Below are 27,663 nucleotides of genomic sequence, written 5' to 3'. Positions count from 1 at the left end.
CATTCCAAATACACCGCAATTAAAACTTAATATAAAATAATAAGTTGTAAAGGCATTTTACTCACCCCTAATTACTTGCTTACCTTGATTACAAAACTGGAAAGTGTGTTACTAATATTGCCAGGGCTGCATTTAAAACTGAACTGTTTGTCCAGGTTGCCATCAGGGTCTCGTCGCCCGAAGTCAGCAAGTCCTGTTCGGTCTGCCATGGCTACCTTCTGGAATACAGTGCAAGTCATTCCAGTAAAGCCATTGGCCTTCACCACAGAAGCTTCCATTGCAATATTTGGCGAATACTGTAGAAACATTAGACAAGTTGTCAGCAGACACACCTACACAATGATAAACATATTTATTTAGGGGGAAAATCTTTAACAATGAAACTTGATGGTTTAGCAAAAATGATTGAGCAAGGCTCGTGGAGGCACGGAAGGAATGCAATATTTTACAGCTTTGTTTAACAGGTACTAAAATTGCAACAGCTACAAAATATTTTAAAACCCTCTTCTTACTGTGGAATAAATCTGGGCTCCACTGGCTAGCCTGTAAGTAGCAATGCGTTGTAAACACTGAACAATTCGAGTGCAGGCTTTTGCTTCCCATTGAGCCATCCAGAGAACATGTTCATCTGCTAACATGATATTACTAGCAATATCCACCATGACGTCCCCAAGCTAAAAGAAAAACATATTTTTAATTAAAATCATTTACAGCCGTAATAAAAAATGTAATCCTTTGACAGAAAAATTATTCTGCACCATTAAAACCCAAGTTGGGTCAAAACTGACAAACAAACAAAATACAAACAGTGACATTATTTTTGTTTGAAAACATTGAGTCCAAAATACCCACTGTACTGTCACACTGCATTTTCTTTCACAAATGGGATGTTCATATCAAAACTGGCATTTTTTTTTAATAAAAGTTCTCCTGCCAGAAATGCAATACAATCTTTATGATGCCATACAGATTTCATGAATTCCATTCAATGCGTGTTCTTGCCAGGTCTCAAAACATTAACCAATATTAATCTGTCAGTTACAAAATGATCTGTTGTCTGTTAGCTAATTGGACAAGCAGCAATATTTAACTAGTCTCTTAACTGAAATGGAACTCAAGTATCTTATCGGCCCATACCCAATACCCTCCCTCCAAACAATCAGATTATGTTTTTACAGTTGTTAATTCATAACTCACTTTTTATGGTGTGGATTCCAACTGTTTTATATCAGCCAGGATTACATTGACCCATCAATGGAAATCACAAAACAATAAAAACAAAGCAGAGCACTGGGGTTGAAGGTGGTTTCTCAGACTGGCGGAAGGTGAGAAGTGGTGTTCCACATGGATCGGTGCTGGGACTACTATTGTTCACCATTTACATAAACAATTTGGACTTGGGAATCTGAAGTCCAATTTCAAAATTTGCAGACACCACCAAATTGGGGGAGTATAGTTAATATTGAGGAAGATTGCGACAAAATACAAGATGTTAACAAACTTGTAGACTTGGCATGTAAATGGCAAATGAATTTCAATATAGACAAGGGTGAGGAGATGCATTTCAGTGGGAGGAATAAGTCGGCCATATACTCCTTGGAAAATAAGAGTCTAAACGGCGTAGAAGAGCAAAGAAATCTAGGGGTACAGATTCACAAATCATTAAAAGTAGCAATACAAGTTAACAAGGCCGTAAAAAAAAAAGCAAACAAAGCACTGGGGTTCATTTCTAGAGGGATAGAATTGAAAAGCAGAGAAGTTATGTTAAACTTGTATAGAACCTTGGTTAGACCACAGTTGGAGTACTGTGAACAGCTCTGGTTTCCATATTGTAAAAAGGATATGCAGGCATTGGAGAAGGTGCAAAAAAGATTCACAAGGATGATATCAGAACTGAGAGGATATACTTATCAGGAAAGACTAAACATCTAGGGCTCTTTTCTCTTGAAAAGAAAAGGCAGAGGGGAAGATCTAATAGAGGTCTTTAAAATTATGATGGGTTTGGTAGGGTAGGCGCAAAGAAAATATTTCCGCATGTGGGGGAATCCAAAACTAGGGGTCATAATTATACAATAGTCACTAATAAATCCATTAAGGAATTCAGGAGAAACTTCTTTACCCAGAGAATGGACCTTGCTACTATATGGTGTAGTTAAGGCGAATAACAGATGCATTTACGGGGAAGCTAGATAAGTACATGGGGGAGAAAGGGAGGGGTATCCTGATGGGGTTGGGGGCAGGTGGGAGGTTAAAATAGCTTTTTGGAGTGGCACCCCACTTAAAGCTGGCAGGCCGATACTTAAAGGGGCAATGTACCTTATTGAAATAGCTGAGGTACTTAATTTTTTTGTGTATTACAACTTTATTGCACTGCTTGTGGGCCAGGAGGAGCAGGAGTGCTTCATCCAGCCCCAACAAGCTCACCTGATGCAACATGACCCCACGATTGGCTGACCTTCTCTTCTCCCTCCCCCCCCCCCCCCCCCCCCCCAAACCCCGATGCTGGACCCCTCAATCTTCCGTAGCTGGACCCCCGATCTTCCAATACTGGACTCCCTCAGCTTCAAGGTGCACCCGATGGCAGCATTCTGGCTGCCTGATGCATAGGTAACCCAGAAAGTCAAATACATACCTTCAACGGAGTTGTGATCGCAGATTGCGACACGCTCGTTTGGCTTCTGGATTCCCTAGGTGAATATCTACCGATGCGCTGGGTTCCCGGCTCCCAGCTCAAATCATGCCCATAATCTAGGCTGACACCTCAGTGCAATACGGAGGTGGCGCTGCACTGTCAGAGGTGTCAACTTTCGGATGAGAAGCTAAACCGAGGGCCCATATATCTTCTCAGGTGAGGGTAAAGGATCCTGTGGCATTGTTTGAAGAAGAGCAGTGGAGTTCTGCTGGGATCCTGGCCAACAGTTATCCCTCAACCAATGCCTAATACTTCATTGCTGATCATGGGACCTTGCTATGTGCAAATTGGCTGCTGCATTTGCTTCATTATAAGTGACTACACTTCAAAAGTACTTCATTGTCTGTAAAGTGCTTTGGGGCGTCCTGAAGTCATGAAAGGTGTCATATAAATGCAGGTTCTCTCTTTCTTAGATTTCAATTCTTATTCTCTTCAATTATTCTGCTTTATCTTCCTTATTGTATTTTTGTCTACCAGCTCTTTTATCCATCTTCCTAAGTCTTTTATTACCTAACTGAAAACTAAAAGGAAAAGTATGCTTGCATTGGATGGAGGAAACTTGTTCCAGCTGCACTCCTAATGTGCAAAATAAAAATCCTGGTACTGCTGTGTTAGATTGCAACTTTGGTTTCATTTTGGAAATACAAATATCAGGGCTACTAATATAACACATTAAATTAAAGTAGATAATTCAGCCTAATAAGTCACTCCTTCCACACACCATATTCAATTTGTCCTTTTGTAGATCCTGCCCCTTAATTTAATCGCCCTTGGGAAACTTCTGAAGGACTTCTCACCGACCCACATGAAATGAAAATTTAGAATAATTATCTCCACATCTGGTTGCCACAAATCTTGACAGCAAGTTATTTATCAAAGATTTAATATTTGTTTGACAAATAGAATATCGCAAAACTCTGAAAACGAAACTATTCTATGGGAAATAATGTTATATGTATTAGCTCCTCAGCAGATGCTACAAAAGCCTACTAGGTAAGTTGGTTAGCAATCACAACTAGTAATAAAGAGCTCCACAACTTCCATATCAAGTTGTGCTACCTATATGAAAAACAGAATTAGATTTCTGCAATTGTAAATGGTTAAAATAATTTTATTAGCTAGTATGACACTTAATAAATTACAATAACCTGTACTAAAGCACTAGACTTACTGTCCGATCACAATAGGAAGCCAAGCATTTAAACAATTTTTTTCAAGGACTCTTGTCTAAGAAAAACTGACAGCCTCTGAATTGCTAAGCTGAGTAGAGCTCAAAGTAAAAATGAACCACATTTCATTCAGGCACCACTGATCAATAGAACACAATCTAAATGACTTTGCCTGACAATATGCATTTCCAGACACTGCACACAAGTAAACCAATGCATAATCAAAAAGTTCAGATGGAACAGATCTATTTTCCCTTAATGGAATTTCTTGCTTGTCGATTTTCTAGAGGATTATTTATGTAAAAATAAACACAGAGAGATGCAAGAGATTTTAAAGTTAAGAAATTTAAAATGTTGTGGTAAGATTGCAAAGCTAGGTAATAAAAGATTGCAAAGCTATCTTACATGTAGATGGAAACAAAGATACAAATACTTTTACCATCCTTAATTCTGAATGTGACTTTCATCCTAATATATAACACACACACGCGACTTAGACACACACGTGATTTTGGCACTCATCTGTCTTTTAACGATGCTACTTTTAATGCTTTATTTTCTGCAGCTCATTACATACATTTAAGATGGTTTTACATTTAATTAAAACACATTTGTAGGCATAGCTAAGTGACATGTTTTTTCACATCTCCAGGTATCCTCTCTGTATAATACAAGAGTTCTTGATCCAACTTCTACAGGATACAGACAGTCACCTAAAATTCAACAGAGGTCGTCAATCTCATTCAAGGTCGTCAATCTCATTCAAAGAGACTGAGGACAGCAAGAAATAGAAAAATTCATACTGGTGCAGCAAGAAGTCTTCATCTGTGGTTGGGGTTAAGGTAAATTGGTGGGACAGAGCAGAAAGACTTTTACTCAACAACTTGCCATTCTGTATCTGATTTAGAAGTGCTTCATATTTGTATCAAGTGATTCATATATAAAAAAGTAGAAACATGGCCCATTCTACAGACAAAAGATACCTCACTTTTATCAACAATAATAATTGCAAGAATTTTATATGTACATTATGCATAAATATTTACAGGTGACTTACTGATAATGAATAATCACAAACAACTCACCTCTTTGTATTTCTCTGCAAATCTGCCAAACTTTTCAATCATTTCAGCCACAAAGATGACATCCATCTTATCTGAAAAGTTTGAAGCTTCCACAGTGTAGGCCAGAAGTTGTCGTGCTGTTGCCACAGCATTTGTAAGATTCAAAGGCATCTGTTTATTTAAAACCAAAAGAAAATAGTACTGCTATAATACTCAGTGCCAGAAAGTTTGTTGTAGCCAATGGATTAACCCAGATAAACAATTCACCAAGATTTTGCATAAAACCACATTTTACATTTTATATTGCATTCACCACCCTTAATATAAAACACCCAAACCAGAAAACTCCTAACTGTTGTGTTAACGGCACTAACAAAAATACATCAGGAGAAACGTTCCAAGAATGCATTGTACCAGCTCATAGATTCATCGTGCATCCTAAAAGAAATACTTGTATTTATATGGTGCCTTACCACACTGCCAGAATATCTAAGTGGTTTGCACAATGAACTATTGCAGTGCAGTGAGCGTGCAAACAAATGCCACAGCCATTCTTACAAACATCAATGAAATGCATTTTTGGTGGTATTGATTGGGGTCTGGATTATGTGCTCAAATCCTGGTGTAGTGTCTAAACCCACAACCTTTAGAACCAGAGATAAGAATAATACCTGGAAAGTCAAGCTGACACACAATCTACAACATGCAATAATAAATGGAGCTTAGCAATGACAAACTGTTGTTCAACTACAAAAAAGTATCCTACGTATCACATTTTTCTAATGTCGCTGTATTATCAGTGACTACCATGAACATTGTAGAATCATAGAAAGGTTACAGCATGGAAGGAGGCCATTCGGCCTCTGAAGTCCCTTTAGTTTATATTGCCTCTCCTCATTCTTCCTACCGAAATGTATCACCTTGCATTTTTGTGTTAAATTTCATCTGCCACATGTCCGCCCATGCCACCAGCCTATCTATATCCTCTTGAAGTCTATCACTATCCTCCTCACTGTTTACTAGACTTCCAAGTTTTGTGTCATCTGCAAATTTGGAAATTGTGCACTGTATACCCAAGTCCAAGTCATTAATATATATCAAGAAAAGCAGTGGTCCTAGTACCAAACCCTGGGGAACACCATTGTACACCTCCCTCCAGTCCAAAAAACAACTGACCACTACTGTTTCCTGTTACTTAGCCAATTCTGTATCTATGCTGCTACTGCCCCTTTTATCCCATGGGCTTCAATCTTGATGACAAGTCTATTATGCGGCATTTTATCAAATGCCTTTTGAAAGTCCATATACACGACATCAACTGCATTGCCCTCATCTACCCACTTTGTGACCTCATCAAAAAACTATCTGGTTAGTTAAACACGATTTGCCTTTAATAAATCCGTGCTGGCTTTCCCTAATCAATCCACACTAGTCCAAGACACTGCTAATTCTGTCCCAGATTATCGTTTCTAAAAATTTCCCCACCACCGAGGTTAAACTGACTGGCCTGTAGTTGCTGGGTTTATCCTTACACCCTTTTTTGAACAAGGGTGTAAACATTTGCAATTCTCCAGTCCTCTGGCACCACCCCCGTATCTAAGGACGTTTGGAAGATTATGGCCAGTACCTCCGCAATTTCCACCCTTACTTCCCTCAGCAATCTAGGATGCATCCCATTCGGACCAAGTGACTTATCTACTTTAAGTACAGCTAGCCTTTCTAGTACCTACTCCATCAATTTTTAGCCCATCCACCATCTCAACTACATCTTCTGGCAGCATCTTCCTTGGTAAACACAGATGCAAAGTACTCATTTAGTACCTTGGCCATGTCCTCTGCCTCATGAGTCGATCTCCTTTTTGGTCCCTAATCGGCCCCACCCCTCCTTTTACTACCTGTTTATATGCTTGTAGAAGACTTTTGGATTCCCTTTTATGTTGGCTGCCAGTCTATTCTCATACTCTCTCTTTGCCCCTCTTATTTCCTTTTTCACTTCCCCTCTGAACTTTCTATATTCAGCCTGGTTCTCACTTGTATTATCAACCTGACATCTGTCATACGCCCCTTTTTTCTGCTTCATCTTACTCGCTATCTCTTTCGTCATCCAGGGAGCTGTGGTTTTAGTTGCCCTACCTTTCCCCCTTGTGGGAATGTACCCGAATAATCATCTCCTTAGAGGCCACCCATTGTTCAATTACAGTTTTGCCTGCCAATCTTTGATTCCAATTTACCTGGGCCAGATGAGTTTTCATCCTACTGAAAATGGCCCTCCTCCAATTGAGTATTTTTACTTTGGAGTGGTCCATGTCCTTTTCCATAGCTATTCTAAACCTTATGATACTATGATCGCTGATCAGATTTTCATTGTTATGTTTATTTTCTAAGTGAATTTACTATATAAATTTAAGTATATACTTATAGAGCATGAGGTAATTTCAAATAAGCGAGCACACATTATGTACCTGGTTAAACATGTAAAGCACCCGTGTAACATCATTTGCATACTGACATCGAGAATAGTTGTCATCGGACCAAAATCCTCCTCGGTCACACTTGCGCCAAGCCTTCCTTTCATCCTGAGAGCCACCAGGATATATACCAGTGCCTGCAGAGTAACGGGTACAGAGCAGGTAGGCAGTGATGCCAGCCAGTGTACGAGGCCACCTGTATGTAATAAAATTCTTCCATTTACTCAAAATTAAGCTCAAAAAAGAAATTTAAGATTAGTTTTTTGCTTGTTATGAAAACTTAAGTTTATTTTAAATCAACAAGGGGTTAACAGTTCTAAGCCTATCTAGTCTATGACAATTTTGAACATTTGTTGAAAGCTCTTCAATTTGAAAAAAACTCACGATTCCTTCACCTATAGAATTGTAAGGGAATTAGTGGAAAGTTTCTACAACATTACTTACTGCATTACACTAGAATTGAAATGTTAAACTGACTGGTGCTGGTAAGCCTATAGCTGAAGAAATAGAAAACCAATCAATTTGCACCTTAATTTTAACATGATGCAATATTACATATCTACTGAAATAATAATGTCATCGTTTTTAAGTATTGTGGAGCTCATAACTATGTACAGTGTAGCTGGGTTAAATTAAATCCCACTGTTTACAAACTGGAAGCTACATAGGACTTTATGACCTAACATCACCCATTCTTTTCAAATTCTGTAACAGTCGACCACTCAAAGCCACCACACAAAATCATGACTTTTGTTCGGTATATAGCTATTGCTATGGGACAGAATTGGAGGAAAAAATGCTACTCAAGCAGCAGCAAAAGTATGAAATCAAAAATACAGATCAGAAATTAGAATGCAAGAAGTTAGAGTTACAGGAAAACAGCACAAATAGAATGAATGGGAGAGGGACGAATAAATATGCCACAGTCTAAATCTCTTTAGCAGCATAAGGACCAGCACTGCATTTTTTAATATTCTGGGATCAAGTTGACACAACATAGTGTACAGTGTAGGAGACCGTTTAAAATTATATAGTAAAATGTACCAATGATCCAGGATGTAAGGGGGGGAACTCTTGTGTCGACTTTTATAATGAACACAGTACTGGAGCTGGTACTTTATTAAACAGCTTCAAAATTTACAGCCTAAACGGAAGGTCTCATTGTGTGGTGACCAGAGCAGAATTTCACAGATTGGACCTGCTTAGGAAATTGGAGCTTTTTTGCTTCACCAATTTTCTCCTCTCCTCTTCTGCAGGTATTGACTCCTTGCTGGTGTACAATAACACAGGCATCAGGTGCCCTATGGTCCCTCACCTGAGTGGCCATTATTTACACGAGTTTTGCCAGCAAATACTGACCAGCTATTCTAACATGAGGCCTCACAGTCAAGCCCAATTCTCACCTCCGGTGTTCAGACATGCATTCGTCCAGCTCTTCCTGCCTAGTGTGACCGATTGTAATACCCCTCTTACCCTCATGGGTGAGATGTGCTATTTCAGTACAAATCAAAAATTGAACAAGGGGAAATCCTAGTTTGGATGACTCAGCTACTGGAACTTAGGATATTTGCGTATGCAAGAGAAGTAAATATTTATTAGTAGATCTCTTGTGGCATTGCTCATGATTCAGAGGATACACCATTTTATAACAATAGAGGCTCAATATATGAAATGCACAATGAAAGCCTCCCATCTTCCACCCTCCATAAACTTGAGCTCATCCAAAACTCTGCTCCTCATATCCAAACTCATACCAAGTCCCATTCACCCATCCTCACTAACCTACATTGGCTCCCGGTCCACCAACGCCCCAAATTTAAAATTCTCATCCTTATGTTCAAATTCCTCCATGGCCTCCCCCCTCCCTACCTCTAACCTCTTCCAGCCCTACAACCCTCCAAGAAGTCTGTGTTCCTCCAACTCTGGCCTCCTGTACTTCCCCCATTTCCTTTGCTCCACCATTGGCAGCCATACCATCAAGGCCCTAAGCTCTGGCGAGGCAGAGGCTGAACATTAAAATATAGCCAGTCAACTTTTACCGCTAGATGTTGACCAGTAATGAACAAAACTCAAAAAAGTGAACACTGTGCCTGCCATATGGGTCAGTACAGCATGTTTTTATTGCTTTACATATTACAGGAAGCGTTATAGAAGAAGTTGAAGTCTGGAAGTACCATTTTGTTCAGTTCAAAATTAACCAGCTTCCTGATTTAACATTGAACCCAAATTTCCTGTCAAAATAATGGAGAGGCTAATGGCGCTCACTATTATTTATGCGTAAATGGTACAGCAACTTCAGATGAGGAGCAGATGCACGGTGAAACATGGAAATCCAAAAGTTGCTGTCCGAGTTGCACTGCTCCGCCGTTAGCTTCGTGAAAATGGTATTTTGTTGTCTGCCTCACCGTTGACATGCATTGAATGTCATGAAGTTGTTGTATTTGCGCTGTAGGTATGAACTAAACCATCCACAGATATTTAGGGCAGATGCCGTTAGATGCCCCGCCACAACAAAATCTGGCCCGTTAATTACCCTGGTGAGCGAAAGTTATCAGTTCCACCTACCAGAAGTTTGGCTAGGCATACAAGGCACATGCAAAGGGTATGCAAAGATAGAGTTCATTTCAAAAGGGAGCTCTATCCTTACAACCCAGCTCACGTTATTGTATAATTAGATACTGGGCTGTATGCAAGAACTCCTGAACGTAATGCACCACTCCTTCAGTACTGTACTCAAGTATCAGCCCAGATCACGTGCTCAAGTCCTGAAGTAGGGCTTGAACCCACAATCTTCTGACATAGACCAGAGTTCTACTAACTCAGCCAAGCTGAAACAAAATTCTGTACTGTAACCCAAGAGCATTACACCATTGCAATGTCTACTCGAAGAACTACTGTCCTACCTTTTTTACTGCCATTATCTATGTATATTTAGAAACTTAGCACTTATTGGTCATTTAGATAACTGATTACATGTGCCCAGAAGAAAAATTATCTTCAACTTAACCAAGTTACTGTAGAATAACTACACACAGCTTAAACTATCTTCAAGCTTTAGCTGCTTAAATTCTTAAGACCCCATTCCAGTACACATTGACAATTTTTTTTTGTCGAAACTCATTTTTAGTGAAGGTCACACATATTTTGAGGCTAGTTTTCAAATATGCAGTATCTCAATAATGCCTTACAGCCAGCAATTCTATCATTGCAAACTCATTAACTGTAATCAATAGTGTGATGAGCTACATTATGTCTAGTTATAAAGAAAGCACTTCAGCTCCAGACAATAGGGCTATTGAGAAAAGGACTCCACCGCAGATATGAAACCTTCTGCCAGTCTTTCATGAAAAGGCTCTTTTGTGCAAGTTCATTACCTGAAATCCCCTTTGTTATTCATCACCATCTCTGGTGGGCAGTACTTAGCTGAACTCTCCAAGACAACTATGTCAACTTGTTTTGTGTTGTTTCCACGTTTGGTTTGGACATGACATTTCCAGTTTCCAGTGGAACCCATTTGGATATTTGAGATAGTTAGGGCACTGCATTTAGAAACAGTTACATTACCATTCAACAGAAACATAGGAAGGAATACTCAAAGTTTGGACATAACTGCACTTTGAAAAACAGAATACTTCATCTTAGTGTAAATATCCACAGCTGCAGGACGTATTAAGTGCAAGCATACCATGTTCAATAACCATGAACTCAATTTTGAATTGGTTCAGTGCTTTAAACAGTATTATTTTATGCTGAAAAGAGAGAATATAACTTTGAAGCAGTGTAAAATCTTTAAGGATCTTAACCCAATGAGCACAAAATGTATACTTTTCTAAAAATCCAGTGTTTTGCAATAAATGTTTGCTGGAGTCCAAAAATAATACTGAATTCCTGGCAATTTAATCTGCATTTACAGGACACTTTCATAGAGACCTGAAAAAGCTTCTCATTGGAGCATTACAATGTAGTAAGATCATATCTTCTGCTTTTGAGCAAATTTTGAGATTTATGAATGGTACAAAAACTACGCTAAGCAGTGTGCAAATGGTGGCATCATATCCAGATTTAATGTTCTGAAATATAATAACTCAATGAAGTGGACTAGAAAGACAATTTAAAAAAACACTAAACTGATCTTCATAAAACCAAAAGCTGCATGTTTTATGAAAATAATAGAATGTTTTACAGCCTTGAAGATCTATTTTAAATATAAGGAAAGAGACCTTTATCCATGACTAAGATGATACATATTGAGTAAAGACTCTCTCTCTGAATTCTAAGATGTAAATTACATAAGTTAATTTCTTACCTTGCAATGAAGGAACAATTATGGATCATATTTTTTTCAACAAAAATTCCTTGGGACTCATCAGTTTCCACCATCTTTCCATCCTGATACCAGAGCACTTGCATGTCCTGGTCAATGTAAGAAGCCATACACTGGAAAGGGAGACTGTCTCCCTCAAAGACTACCTGACGATGGGAAGGGGTCAGCTGAAAGGATGGCAACTCAAGAGGAGCATCTGCAATAACGACAAAGATTTGTTAAAAATAAAACCCATTCCACACAAACTTCAGTTAGCTTACATAATATAATTACATTTATAAAATACAAAATAAAATTCACAAAAAACACTAATGTGCTAAATCCAGTAAGTGACTTGGAACCATAGGACCTGAGCCTATTCATTGTAGCTCTGTAGGACATGTGTTCCAGCATCACCAATTTGAAACTAGTAACAAATTGTATATGAACTGCAAATGAAGCAAAGTTTGGGAAACAAACTCATTTAATAGACAACTGAAAAACCAAAAGAAAATCTAAAAGATCAGCGATGTACAATGCAATTATGGAAAAATTAATTTTTTTTAGCTGCAAAGACTAGAAGTGCTCAAAGTATTCTTGATTCTTGTAATTAAGTGTTACTCCACATACACTGGTAATAACTCAAAGTCAGCGAAGCCCATGAGAAAATACATTTTCCGAATAGGTGTTCCAGGATTTAGACAGGAAACATATTTATGTCTCTTACCTTGTGACCGCCCCCCCCCCCCCCCCACCTCCATATCCCTAAAAGTGATTGCCATGCATTACACAATGGCCCGGAAATTGCGCTGAGTGGCGAACGAATGTCGCTCGTTAGTTATAAACTCACCCACAAGCTATTCGTGGGCTTTAGTGTGGGAACGTCCTCTAATGGTGAGCTGCAAAAAGTGCAGCATCCTTTCCTGGGCTTCGAGCTGCGACAGCAGGGACAAGATCTCTCTCCCCACAACCAATCAGCTTGAAGCAACCTTGACAAGTGTCAGAAGTTAGAACTTCCTGGTTCAGCCAGAGTCCGAACCAGGAAGTGAAAGTTACAACAGTAAATTCAATGTGAAATCAGTTAGAGAAAGCGAAATAAAGAGAGGGTAAGAAATACTGAATTAAAAGACAGACAGGCAGAAAAAGGAAAAAAATGTTTTAATTTAAAAATTGTTTTTTTATAAATGTCCAACAACAATTAAAATTGGAAGTAATGAGACTCCACATTTTTAAATGTTAATTTTCAGTGGCAGGGAGGTTGTTTGACAGTCATTAAGACTTACTACACCTGTAAAACCTAGTTTAGATCTAAAAAATCCTGCGTACCTTTTTTTTTTAAATGGAAAGATTAGTTTGTTTCCAGCTGGTCCATTCATTCAGCCGGTGAGCTGAACTTCCGGCACAGCTTTCAAAGGAGCAGGGTAAATGGTAGTGCAATTTCCGGATTTACGCGTTTGATTGCACATGTGCGCTCGCTGGAACTTGCTCTTCCATTTGCCCTGAAATAACGGTGAGCCCTGTTTGCATCACCATTATTTTATGAGCAATTTCCAGGCCAATGTATTTTTCTTATACATGTTACTTTCCCTATTCTATCAAAAACAGAAGTCAGAATTTTTGAATGGCCTCAGGCATGTAACTGCAAGTCTTTACACAGAGAGAGGAATGCAACAGCAAAGATAAGGACTGAGTGGCACGTTAGTGTCAAGCACTCTCAGCTGTTGTGCTACTTACCGCATTCTCCCACTCAGCATCAGAGAATTTTTCTGAAATGAATTTGGGAGGAGGGAAAAACAAGTTTGGTGCTTTATAGTATTCTGCAGTGCACTAATGAGAGCTGCAACTGAAGGAATATAAATCTTACTGAAGAATAACACAATCATTAATGAAAGCAAGCCATCTGAAGAACCTGAATTGCAGCAGCATCATCATTAACATCTGCAGAACGAGCAAAATCTCCATGTAACTTCAGCCAGTGCTCAGTAAAAGATTTCCATATAACTCATTCAAGTTGGATTTTCAGATGCCTCGAGTGCAGTCCACTAGTGACTGTGCTGCTCTTAAGTAACATTAACATTACTTCTTTATAGCTCAGCTTCAGAACGTAACTGGTCCAACTTCCAGCTCAATATAATTAACAATCTCTCAGAGATCGAGTTGGAGTGTGCCACTTCTTAGTATAGTGCTCACAGTGCCATCTTTACCCACTTGGTAATATTACATAACTGATACCCATGATCTGCTCCGGTGCCTAGCCCCTAATGTTGGATGACCAAAACATGGCCCATGAGCCAATGTCCAGCCCCTAATGCCTCAGTTATTTCTTATTTGTGCGCATAACTTTCTTTTGCTATTGGCTTGAGAATTTTGAACCTCCCGGGCATGGGGGATTGGAAAAGGTGACTTCCTCATTGGTGGATCTAGACCAATGATGGAGTAGCCTTTATCTATCCTTTGGACCGGGAAGTTCAAAAAGCATCTTTGTACCTTCGGAGAGCAGACAGTGACAGAGATCATAGAGGTGGCAAGTAGAGTGGGCAACGTAGGAGCAGACCATGCCAGGAAGTGCACCAGCAGCATTATTGGAATTTATTTAAGTGAATAATGGAGAACAACATAACGTGTGTGTACATAAAAATATGATGCTTTGCTCAGTTACGTGTCATTTAAAACAGAATATTCCTATGAGGATACATAAAAGGTACATTTAACTGGATAAACTAAGATTATGCAAGATGTTGGAGTCTAATAAAATTTATTATTCCTTAATGTTAGTTCCATGGCAGTCCAAGTTTCAGAGATCGAACTTACAGATTTGCATTATTGGGGAAACACAATTTTGGAATTAACCAAACTGATCATAATTAATGTCATTCCTAATGATTTAAGAATTAGTTGTTCCAAGTTTTGTAAAGTAAGACGTCTTCCCTCCTTTAATTGCCTTATTACACAGGTAAAGAGAAGAGTTACATTAAGACTACTTGTACAGAGCTTAATCTTGAATTCTTACCACAAGTCAGAAGTTCTTCCATAACACTTGTCACAAGCTGACCTTGCAGAGACTTTGGGTAGGCACATTTAGTTTCTCGTACAGTTATATTTTTAGTCTTTGTCCACTGAATCATCCAAAGCAAGTTGCAATCGCACAAAAGATAGTCTGTCTGAAATTCTCTAACAATGACAAAATTAAATGCAATGTTTTTAAAACAGCTTTTAGTTTACAACAGTCGCTCTCTCAAGATACTCAAGTTACAAAAACCCCCTAGATCAACTCGATTGATAAAGGGCACCGAAAACATGTTTGATGGACCCACAGAGCAGGTATTTAAATTAATTTTTTGTTTATCAATGTTTTCTAACAGTATCATGTGATATTTTCCAATTTTATTGTCTGGAATTATGCAGTTCTGTCAGAATGAGATAGCCAATAAAGACTTTTTCTGGTATGCAATTAGTAGTTGCAAAATATTCAAGTCAACGATAAAATTAAACTACGTTAAAACTTGTGACGATTTGAGAAATTGACAAAATCAAATATTATTTACTGTTGTGACCGTTACAATATGTAATTTAGTGGCCAATGCAATGGTTAAAGTGGAATTTGTTAAGAGGGGGTACATAAACCCTGTTGGCCTTTCAGACCCTTTAACCCCATCTTTTGTCATCAGTTTTTTTCCTCATGCGAGGTAAAGATTCTGTCCTCCCCTGTATCAGTCAATACTATATTACTGGAGGGGAAAGAAATGTAAACATTTTAAAGAGAGAATCCTTCCTTTTCGATTGATTTGCTCAATGCCAAATATGGGATGCAGTCCCTGACCTTTGATATACACAGGGAGGCAGATTTGTCCAGCAGTTCTCCCGATCTTTCAAAGTAACTCCGGTGGAAGGCCGGAGAAATGACCATAAACGGCCATTTGCGCCTTTTCTTTAGGAGTTCCGCTGATCTTCTGCCAAGGTTAGTGGTAGATCTGGAGAACCCCCACGGAAATTCTACCCCAGGTTTCAATCCCTATTTACCACTAGGGCATACATTTTTTTTTAAATGCAAAAGTAGTGAATTTTTCCTTGCTCTGTGGAACAGTGCAGAACACATTACATATACATCTCCTTATTTAATAACTTTGTACATGAATTGTACAAAATTATTCAACATAATTTATAATTAGCCATATTAAATTCAACACTTCAGTTTAACCATTACTTTTCTCTCTGGAATATAAAATAAATACATGGGTTAACAGTGAATGTTTTAACACTATTAGGGAGAAACATATTATTTAAATAGAATGGTTATCGCACACCTGATAAGTTTCTTGTCACACCATGATGCAAACATTACAGTAAGTGGAAAAATCAAGATATAGATACAACTTTAAGTGAGAAACAACCAAGAAATAAGTAAACTCAGTTTATCACTTACATGTATTTCAGCGACAGAAAGTTCTCAAATGTCCCTTTAGACAATGTAGAAAACAGGTTTCCTGAAAGGTTTCTGAAAAAAGAAAATCAGTTCAAAAAAATTAACTGTGCTGTTTCATTAAGTGCACAAAACACATAGAATGTCAGGATCAAAACAAAATCAAATTATATACTATTTTAGAAGCAAAATTTGAATAGATTCAAACTGATCACTTACAGTCGGACAAGATTTGACAAGCCTCTGAACATTTCCCCATTTAGACAGCCTATCCTGTTGTTAGATAAATCCCTGCAAGAAAAAAAAAATCACCCAGGTTATGTCAGTTAACTTACGTAATCGGAGAGGCTTTTTTCCTTTTTGTAGCGTGTCTAATCTTATGAAGGCACACACCCATGCATCACCTTTCCCTCCTTTGTTGGATTCTCCTCTCCTAGCACACACAGTTCCACCACCGGCCAGCTGCCAAGAGGCATCCAACAGCATGTTGGTGTAGATTCCCATCGAACTTTCCCCTTCTCCAATGCAGTAATATTTGAACTCTCTTCAGCAAGGCAGCTAAGATCAAAAGCTCAGGGCAACTGAGCCTGTGACCAACAACTCTCTGACCACCACGCCAGTTACGAAGGCCATTCATAAGCTAATGTGTTCTCCACTATAAATACTATTAGCAGTTATTTACGAACAAGCATTAGTTTCACTCAGATGGTAGCACTCGCATCTGAGATAGAGTGGGTTTAAGCCTCACTTCAGAACAGGAGCATATAATTAAGTTAACACTTCAGTGGCGTACTGAGGGAATGCTGCAGTGTTGGAAGTGCCATCTTGAGGATGAAATGTTAAACTGAGGCCCCATCTACCTGTACAGGTAAATATAAAATATCTTATGGCACTACTCAAAGAAGAGCAGGCAGTTTGCCCACCGTCTTGGCCAAAATTCATTCTTCAACCAAAACCCCCCAAAAAAGCCAGATTAACTGGTTCATTCATTTCATTCGCTGTTTGCGAATCCTTGCTATATGCAACTGCCTGCTGCATTTGCCTACATTACAGTACCTACTCTTCAAAAGCAATTCAGTGGTGTGAAGCACAAAGACACATCATGAGGACATGATAAAATGCTATATAAATGCAAGTTATTTTTTAATATTACCTGAACAGAAGGATCAGAGCTAAAGCTAGTTTATATTTGTCCTCACCTTTGATGCAGTAACTTAAAAATCAGCTGTAGTGGGGGCAGGAAAGGTCATCCCCTGATCCCCGTGCGTGCATGTGTGCAGGAGAATGTCAAAGAATAATCCATAACATAATGAAATCTGGTGTGTGCAGACTTGCAATAACCTGCATATTAAGTTAAGTTTCCCTGATAGCCCAGTATGAAATTGAGCCACACAGTCCAGAAAGCCCCAAGTTCAATCTCCAATCTGTAATTAGCTGATCAAAACTAGGGCAGCAGTACCTGTGCTACCGGTGGCCTCAGTAATGCTGGGTTTGGGCAGAAGAACTATCAACGTTCTCACTCCTAATCATTATCCAGTCATCTATCGCCGGAAAATCCATATGTGGATAGGATCTGACTCAGAGTATTTGTGGAAGGTATCAAGGAATGGTCTGCATCGACAGAAACTATATCCTTGCAAGGCGCAGTAGCATCAGAAAAAAAGAGGAGCAACATATGAAGCCAAAACAACAACTTGTGTATTAAGCTTTTTTGGGGGGGGGGGGGGGGGGTGGTGGTGGTGAAGGAAGGAAGGGAAGATTGGAACGTTAGTCAGTTTTTTCTTCTATGATAAAAGAGGTAACTCATGGACAAAAAATGTTTTTCTCCCTCCTCCTCTCTGATAGGTTGCCACTCTCCAATTCTTTGCATGTCTCCCTCTATTTTTCTCTCTCAGTTCAATTTTAATTTGCTGAAATTGGCGTTAATGGGACGGTAACGGCCTCAAAATGGCGTGGTTAGACTTACCGCCCCATTAACGCCGATGATCGGCCCACTGCCACTTTCAGAGGGGCCTACCACTGCCAGAGCCTGCCTGTTTCAGGTGGTAGGCCCCATATAATATGTAAATCAAGGTCTTCTGACGTACATACGATCCTGATTGCCATTTTAGGATAGAATTGGTTGCAGCGTACGCCGTGCACGGTGAAAAGTTTCACTGGCGATAGAGCCAAAAAGGCATTGAAAAGGTAAGATTCAAATCATTTCTGTGGAGCCAGGAGGAGCAGGAGTACTTCTCCGTGCCCCACAATATAATCTAGGCCACTGCCACTCCACAATCGCAAACCCCCCCTCCCGCTGCCAGGCCATCAGCCTCTGAACATGCCGATGTTGGGCTGGCTTGAATCCAACAAGGTTCTTTGGGATGCCAATTTAGTAGCTGGTTCTATTTAAGTGAGGCCGAGGCCGAGGCCTTAAAATAGCTCCAACCTCTTCACCCATGGAATGGGCGGATGCCAGCGTGCTCCACTGGCCAGCTGCCCAGAAGTTAACCCCTCTTTCTGTATGGCTCTCACACACTTTCTCTTGTTATCATCTTCATATCTATATATCCCCATTTTCTCACTTTTGTTATCCCTCATTCTGCAAGTCTTTTTTCTTTTGGACTCCTCTTGCTTTTTGTACACGTCTCACTCTTTATATGTTTCTTAGTTTCTTTCTCTCTGTATGCTTCTCACACATTATACTCTACATGTTTCTTTCTTTAGATCTCTTCCTTCTTTTCCCTTTCGGAGACCCAGAGGCAGACCTGAGGCTTCAGACCTTCCGACAGTCAAAAAAATGATCTCCTCCCTCTGTACAAAATCGTGGCTCTTCTCCTGTGCATTCTCAAACTCCATTAGAACAGTCTAACCACTACAGAAACATTAGAGTCAAATAATTTACTAGAAGCTCCCATCACTATTGCAGGCTACCTCTCCTGATCCCAGCTTTTACATTTTTTTTTAGAAAAACTGGGAGACTGCTTGCAAAAGGCAAAGGAAGAGTTAAATCCTGATGTAGCACTTGGCCCAGATATCTCTTTTGATAAACCGTTCCCAGGAAGTTCATAATGCCAAACAGTTTAAAAGTAAGCAGCACTCAGTATCTCACATCCACCTGCTGCAACATGCGCACAAAGAGAAACAAAGGATCTGAGAGAAACAGAGGCTGGGGCTTGGGGGTGGAAGTGAACAGGGTATCAGAATGGAACGTGTGAATGGCAGGCAGAAGTGGTGGAAAATAGCAGTATACTAATAATAGCTCACAACTTAGGCTGTCAACCAATGAATTCTAAAGAAATCATGTTGAAATTAAGGATGGAAAGGCTGATGAATGAATGCAGTTTTTAAAGATCTTAGTAGCCATGTCACATATTGAATTAACAAACCTGCTCAATACAAACCTCCTGTTATAATTAACTTGAATCTACAGTATCACTTCTCTTTTAAGTTCATATTGGAAAGTACTCACTTTGGTTAGACAAATACCATTAAATAAACAACTGAATTTTGTAGCTCTACTTTTACTTATTGGCACCTCAGTCTTCTAAGTTGGTGGAAAGTGCCAGGTTTGGACTGTACCAGCAGCAAGGATGACAATCTGGGAAAATTCATACTTTAGGTTCAAAGCCCTAATATTTTGGTGACAGTATACAACTCAAGATGCATTTTTACTCTAGGTCCTAAGCTAAACCCAGACCAAATGAAACGTTGGGTGGAACTTCCAACTTTGTTGGGGGTGTAAAATGGGCGATATGAGATCGGCTGCCCATTATTCCAAGCCATTGAAGTCAATGGAAATGAAAATCGGGTGGACTTATAATGGGCGACAGGTCTGATAACACCTATTTTACACCCCCACCAAAGTTGAAAGATCCAGCGCTTGAAACTTGCTCCAAAGCAGCACTTTTCTGTTCATGATACCAACTATAGAAACCACAATAGGTTGTTTCTACCTCATACTTGCATGCATCAAGTATTTCAATACTCACAGTCTTTTCAGTGCTGAAAGACCCCAGAAAGCACCTGATTCTATATTACTGACTAGGTTGTTCCTCACGTCTCTGCAAGAAAAAACAATTATTAATTGTAATAGTTTAAATTCCAATTAGTTAGAACACAAGGACTGTCCCGTCCTTTCTGAATGACCCAGTACTAAAAATCCAGAACTCTCACTTGCTAAAAGTAAAGTACAAAATATCAATGAGAGAGCATGTTTCATCTAATAGCTCCTCTTTCAGGGATGGATAGCTGGCTCAGAATATACGTGCCAATCAATAAAAGTGTTTTACTCATGTAATTTATTGATAACATTTTGTTAAAGATTTAGATGTGTGGCTAAATTACAATTATGGTTACTATGGTCAAACACTAAATGTAATGAAATAATCCAAAATCTTTTTTAAAGTGGCTTTTAAGGGGAGTACAATTAATGAGACTCAGATATATTTTTATCAATGTATTTAAAGAAAACACATATCAGAAAGACCACAGGAAAAAAAAGTGTGCACCTGCCACTTAAAATCACAACAGTAAAAATGTGGAAAATAATGTAAATAGTTACCTTGTTTTAACAATATGGCATCTTATATGTTATTAGTGCTCTGATTACTGGTTTACTGAATGAAGCAAATTTCTTCACATTTTGGAGCCACATTCAAAAAAAACTTCAATAGCAACTGTGCTCAAAAGAGAAGCAAGTAGTCTGGAACATGCATTGCCCAGTTGATTAGATTCAGAGGCAAGAAAAAAAAATATTTTCTTGCTATTTTGGAAATGTATGATCATTTCACAAAAAATAACCTAGATTTATTGCAAAATATGCATTTTCTGGATGAGTTTAGCTCTTACTTTGTTCTGCAAACTGGTATCTTATCCAAACAAAAATAATTGGCAGACCATTTTCAACACTGAACTCAGTCATGATGAAAGTACATGAATTCTAAATGAATAAAATCAATCTAATGTTCCTTCTCTCACAAAATAAACAGAAGCCAAAAGGATGATAAAAGAAATGAGACTGAAGGAACTGTAGTAATAACAAAAATCACAAGTTGACTGACCAACTTAGTGGAGACTGGGGAAACTCTTTTGTCAAGCATAAATTGATAAATTAGCCCAGTTTATTAATTTACACTATTACAGCACTGTAACTGCTTGATACGGCAGCCAATGATTTTAAAAGGCCCCCTCCTACCCTTTCTCTCCCCACCTAGTCCTAGAAACAAATTGAAGCTTGCCTCAATGATGGGAACCATATGGTCTGAAAGTGAACATTTCTGCTTATTATACACTAAAAATTTGTATCCAGCATAAAACCTATATCTGTATTTGAACAACCAAAAAAATGATTTTCCATTGCATTTTTAAAAGTACTATGGGAGGTTCTGATTTTTCCTGCTTAGCTAAGTGCACTTTCAGCTCTACATTTCTCTTCATTCAGGAATTTGAATACAAACTTCAGGTTACTTGTTGGGGTTACCAGGCCGTGGAAAAGGGGGGGGGGGGGAAAGAGAAAAAGAGAGAGAACTTGGATGGTATGCACATAAATGTGACCTCCCCCTCCCTCCCCCATGGAACATTGAGGCTTCAAAAGAGAAAAGGGGAAACAAAGTGCTTACAAAGAATCCAAAATTTGCACAGCTCTCAAATTTATCATCTTCTACTACCACCTAAGTGCATGCGACAAAAATAAAACATGGCACTTCATTTTACACGTGTTTAGACCCAAAAACTGAAGTCATTTTACATTTGAGACCATCTCTCACAAAAATGGAAACTCTTTACATTAACTGCTGCCACTTCTCCATTTTTTGCCTCATATTTTAGCCTGATGATAAATTCTTCAAAAATTCACAGCAGAGTGTCAAGAGGCCATGATGCAAACACAAACATATCACTGAAAAGCAATCTCTTTGATGGCCTGTGCTGTACACTGCAGCGTAATCCCAGAGTGGCAAACTTCATTGTAAAAATGTAAGCACTTCATTTTATCTTGTTAAGACATGCCAAATCGTACACATTTCCAAAATATGATAGCTGCTGAAAATGTCAAAACTTAGATAAAAGTACTGGAATGTGGAGACAAAACAGTCTCAAAATGCTGGCATTTAGCTCTTGACACTGTAATTGAGAACAACAGAACACTGGATGAATTGTAGGTACCAGAAGTTTACGAGGTCATTTATACCATAAAATAAAACTATTGTTTTAAAACAGAAGAGACAAAATAAGACAAGATATTACTTTGAAAATGTTTTATTTTTAAAATCTTTTCTGAACTCTTTAAAGTAGAAAAGCCGCATCTATTACAGTGTATACAGCAAAGCAAAATGAACTCCATCAGAAAGGGAAAAGAGCCACACGTTATTTTCATCATGCTGTCAATCGTAAGCAACTTGGATGATGTTTGGAACATGGTAACCTGCCGGCTGCTCTGTTGTTCACCTGGTGAAATACTGAGAAAAGGAAGGTCTGCAGGGGAAGCACTGGTTCAGTAGGTTCTGCTGAAGTGATCACTTAAATTCAAGCATTGGAAAAAATAATGATAGCTGCTGCCATCAGATCTGAAATTCTCAAATAATCTTTCACTAGGATCCATAATCCTTACTTTAAAAGGAGATATCAGATTCATAAAAACTGTAAACTGGTCTGAAGGCAGAAGAATGTGATCTGGACAAAAATCTCTAGCTCCTGCTGAGGTTGTAGTTGGAGATTCCCATAATAGACTGAATCCCAGCCATCGTATTGAATCATAGAAAATTTACGGCACAGAAGGAGGCCATCCGGCCCATCGTGTCAGTGCCGGCCGAAAATGAGCCACCCAGCCTAATCCCACTTTTTCCAGCACTTGGTCTGTAGCCTTGTAGGTCACGGCACTTCAGGTGCACATCCAGGTACTTTTTAAATGAGTTGAGGGTTTCTGCCTCTACACAGGAACAGGAGGAGGCCATTCAGCCCCTCGAGCATGTTCTGCCATTCAACGAGATCATAGCTGATCTGCGTCCTAGCTCCATCCACCCACCTTGGCTCCGCATCCCTTAATACCCTCGGCTGGCAAAAATCTATCAAACTCAGATTTTAAATTATTAATTGAGTGAACAGCTTTTGTGGGAGAGAGTTCTACATTTCTACCACCCTTTGCATGAAGAAATGTTTCCTAACTTCTCTCCTAACAGCCCTGGCTGATTCTGTCCCCCTTGTCCTAGGCTCCACCCACCAGCGAAAAAAGTTTCTCTCTATCTACCCTATCAATTCTTTTCAAAATCTGCTGCAGGAATCTGCTGGTTGACTTCAGGCAAGGCTCTAATAAGCCAATCATCCAGGTACAAATTTAGGTGGAAAAACTGCATCCCAAGATACCCAATGATAGGAACAGGTATTTTCTGTAAACAATGGGTGCTGAGGGGAGGCCTAAGACAAATACCTTATACTGGTCAATCTACCCCTTAACATTGAATTGGAATAACTTTCAGTGGCTTTTCCATGAGAACATGGAAGTATGCATCTTTTAGGTCTAAGGCAGCTAACCAGTCCCTCTGGAATACTGCCTAGATAATCCGTGCATAGTGCGGTATGTCCAGGTTGAATTTCTCCCATTTTAGGATTTGATTGACTACTTCATGATCTAATTTGGGCTTTTGGGGGACTTCAAAGCGCCCGGGTAGAAACCTGCTCTCACCTATTCAAGGTGAACTCTTTTTAAATCCATGCTAATACAATAAGTTCGTCTAGCTCAGTTAACAATTAAAGGGGGTGCAGGAACAGAGAGACCTGGGGGTTCACATACACAAATCTTTGAGAGTGGCAGGACAAGTTGATAAGGCTATTAAAAAGGCATATGGGATCCTTGACTTTATAAATAGAGGCATAGAGTACAAAAACAAGTTAGTTATGGTGAATCTTTATAAATCACTGGTTAGGCCTCAGCTAGAGTATTGTCAAATTATGGGCATCACACTTTAGGAAGGATGTCAAGGCCTTGGAGAGGGTACAGAGGAGATTTACTAGAATGGTACCAGGGATGAGGGTCTCCAGTTATGTGGCGAGACTAGAAAATTGTTCTCCTTAAGGAGAAGGGGAGATTTAATAGAGATGTTCAAAATTATGAGTGGTTTTGAGAGAGTAGACAGGGAGAAACTGTTTCTATTGGCAGGAGAGTCGGTAACCAAAGGACATAGGTTTAAGATAATTGACAAATGATCCCGGGGGGGGGGGGGGGGGGGCAGGGATAATGAGGAGAATTTTTTCTTTTACACAGCGAATTGTTACGATCTAGAATGCACTACCTGAAAGGGTAGTGCAAGCAGATTCAATAATAACTTTCAAAAGGGAATTGGATATATACTTGAAAAGGAGAAATTTGCAGGGCTGTGGGGAAAGAGCAGGAGAGTGGGACTGTTTGAAAGAGCTAACCAAAGACCCGGCACAGATGCGATGGATCGAATGGCCTCCTTCTGTGTTGTATGATTCTATGCTTCAATTATGCTACTATGTTACAGTGCCACTGATCTGATGAACCCACAAAGTCTCAGACATGTGCTTGTGAAATGAAGCAGGTAACCCTCTTGATTCTCTCTAGGACCCATACATCAGTAGTCATGCAGTTATTGCCACAAATTTCTGCAGGTGACCACAGACTCAGATCTCAAGACAGAGGAGAATATCCAGTACGATACATGGTGATCAGGATTCAAAGATGCAAAAACGAGGGGATGCTGTATGTATTTTGTTATGGACAGCCAGTGGAACAAAAAGAGGCTATGGCTTAGCAAAGCTTTACCACAGACTAAAGGAGGATTCTTAAGAGGGATCTTAGATTTCCTAACCAACTTTGTCACAGCATGCAAATTAAGCTGATTTTTCTTAAGATTCTTGCAATTCCTCTACCTATCCTGCAAAAATACAAAAATACTTTTCCTGTCAAATGGTGATTGTAATGGCTGCTGCTATAACTCCCATGAGACTGTCTCTAAATGCAGCCTTAACAGTTTGGTGAGCAACACACCAAAAGCCATAGATCTTGCTCTCAAATCCAGGTGCAGACTGCTTTCTCCTGCTCTAGTACAATACCTGTATTTGATCCTACAATGTGTGGAGGATGAAGAATGAAGAGCAATTACCATTGAAATTAAAAGACACTGCTGTGTCTTTGTGACTGCTGTATATATTTTAAAGACTGAAATTAGTGAAGTACTTGACAGGTTAATTTGTCAATTATATTATATTCCCACTGATCCAAAGTTATTAAATAGATCTACTTACCAGAGGTCTTCATAAATTTACCATTTTATTTCTGTGTCCACACACTGATGGACAAAAAGTCATAATTCAAATTTACACATAATTGAAGAATAAGTCTCACCATAGTACATGTAACTGGAAGCTTGCTGCTGTAGCATGCTTTTGCTTGACCTGCACATACATGACCTAGCTTTTTCCCCATAAATATGCTTACATTTTTGATATAGAACAAATGTACAGTACATTAGCGCTGAATTTCAAATTAGTGTAACTGCACTGCCACCAGCTTTGCAGTCACATTGTGCTGACTCTAGTATAACAGCAGCATTAAGTAGCAAAGGCGATTTCTGTAGACGCTAATATTTTTGGATTATAAAAACAAAAACAGCACATATTTACATAATTCTACAATTGATGGATTGGTCCAGTATTCTTCAGCTAACTGCACCCACATCTCCCTCGTTGGCAACTTAAAATTTCAGTCCACAATCTTTTTGAACATCTTCTAAGTAAGAGCCATTTTTCAACAAAGAATTTTGCGCAAGTTGTCCGATACAAAAACAAAAATCACGCAACTGTAATTCTTCAGTGGCAGTTTCCTGTCTATTATCTGGTCTCCTTTTCTAAGGGAGGATATACTTGCCTTGGAGGTGGTGCAACGAAGATTCACTACATTGATTCCTGGAATGAGAGGGTTGTCCCATGAGGAGAGATTAAGCCTATACTCTCTGGAGTTAGAAGAATGAGAGGTGATCTCATTCAAACATATAAGATTCTGAGGGGGCTTGACAAGGTAGATACTGAGAGGTTGTTTCCCCTGGCTGGTGAGTCTTGAACTAGGGGGCATAGTCTCAGGACAAGGGATCAGCCATTTAAGATGAGTTGAGGAGGAATTTCTTCACTCAGAGGGTTGGGAATCTTTGGAATTCTCTACCCCAGAGGGCTGTAGATGCTAAGTCGTTGAGTATATTCAAGACTAAGATAGATTTTTGGATTCTAGGGGAAATCAAGGGATTTGGGGATCGGACGGGAAAGTGGAGTTGAGGTCGAAGATCAGCCATGATCTTATTGAATGGCGGAGCAGGTTCAAGGGGCCGTATGGCTTACTCCTGCTCCTGATTCTTATGTTCTTATTTTCTTCAGTACTCAACTTGTGTGTGTGTTTCTGGATCAGCAGTGAAAACAGACAGTCCTAAGCAAAAGTAGCAGCAGAGTCCAGTAGTGCAGTCCTGTGCAAGCTTCATCGTTGCACACAATCAAAGGTGCCTTTTTTTTTTATTCGTTCACGGGATGTGGGCGTCGCTGGCAAGGCCGGCATTTATTGCCCATCCCAAATTGCCCTTGAGAAGGTGGTGGTGAGCCGCCTTCTTGAACCGCTGCAGTCCGTGTGGTGACGGTTCTCCCACAGTGCTGTTAGGAAGGGAGTTCCAGGATTTTGACCCAGCAACAATAAAGGAACGGCGATATATTTCCAAGTCAGGATGGTGTGTGACTTGGAGGGGAACGTGCAGGTGGTGTTGTTCCCATGCGCCTGCTGCCCTTGTCCTTCTAGGTGGTAGAGGTCGCGGGTTAGGGAGGTGCTGTCGAAGAAGCCTTGGCGAGTTGCTGCAGTGCATCCTGTGGATGGTGCACACTGCAGCCACAGTGCGCCGGTGGTGAAGGGAGTGAACGTTTAGGGTGGTGGATGGGGTGCCAATCAAGCGGGCTGCTTTATCTTGGATGGTGTCGAGCTTCTTGAGTGTTGTTGGAGCTGCACTCATCCAGGCAAGTGGAGAGTATTCCATCACACTCCTGACTTGTGCCTTGTAGATGGTGGAAAGGCTTTGGGGAGTCAGGAGGTGAGTCACTCGCCGCAGAATACCCAGCCTCTGACCTGCTCTCGTAGCCACAGTATTTATATGGCTGGTCCAGTTAAGTTTCTGGTCAATGGTGACCCCCAGGATGTTGATGGTGGGGGATTCGGCGATGGTAATGCCGTTGAATGTCAAGGGGAGGTGGTTAGACTCTCTCTTGTTGGAGGTGGTCATTGCCTGGCACTTATCTGGCGCGAATGTTACTTGCCACTTATCAGCCCAAGTCTGGATGTTGTCCAGGTCTTGCTGCATGCGGGCTCGGACTGCTTCATTATCTGAGGGGTTGCGAATGGAACTGAACACTGTGCAGTCATCAGCGAACATCCCCATTTCTGACCTTATGATGGAGGGAAGGTCATTGATGAAGCAGCTGAAGATGGTTGGGCCTAGGACACTGCCCTGAGGAACTCCTGCAGCAATGCCCTGGGGCTGAGATGCTTGGCCTCCAACAACCACTACCATCTTCCTTTGT

The 27,663-nt window shown here is 39.8% G+C and overlaps 1 protein-coding gene across 1 annotated transcript in view; it reads right to left on the bottom strand.

Moving 5' to 3' along the window:
* Positions 1-27,663, bottom strand: part of adgra3 (adhesion G protein-coupled receptor A3) — a 156,135-nt gene that overhangs the window by 29,931 nt on the left and 98,541 nt on the right. Inside the window, exons 3-12 of the mRNA XM_067989256.1 lie at positions 20,088-20,159; positions 16,336-16,407; positions 16,120-16,191; positions 14,707-14,867; positions 11,700-11,913; positions 10,768-10,932; positions 7,388-7,589; positions 4,947-5,096; positions 513-674; positions 84-296 (exon numbers count right to left, since the gene is read on the bottom strand). Of these exons, the coding sequence (XP_067845357.1) occupies positions 84-296; positions 513-674; positions 4,947-5,096; positions 7,388-7,589; positions 10,768-10,932; positions 11,700-11,913; positions 14,707-14,867; positions 16,120-16,191; positions 16,336-16,407; positions 20,088-20,159 (1,483 nt within the window). The remainder of the gene's footprint in view (positions 1-83; positions 297-512; positions 675-4,946; positions 5,097-7,387; positions 7,590-10,767; positions 10,933-11,699; positions 11,914-14,706; positions 14,868-16,119; positions 16,192-16,335; positions 16,408-20,087; positions 20,160-27,663) is intronic.

This window comes from Heptranchias perlo, chromosome 1, assembly GCF_035084215.1.
Source record: "Heptranchias perlo isolate sHepPer1 chromosome 1, sHepPer1.hap1, whole genome shotgun sequence".
Classification (NCBI taxonomy): domain Eukaryota; kingdom Metazoa; phylum Chordata; class Chondrichthyes; order Hexanchiformes; family Hexanchidae; genus Heptranchias; species Heptranchias perlo.
This window is presented reverse-complemented; position numbering and strand designations above follow the sequence as displayed.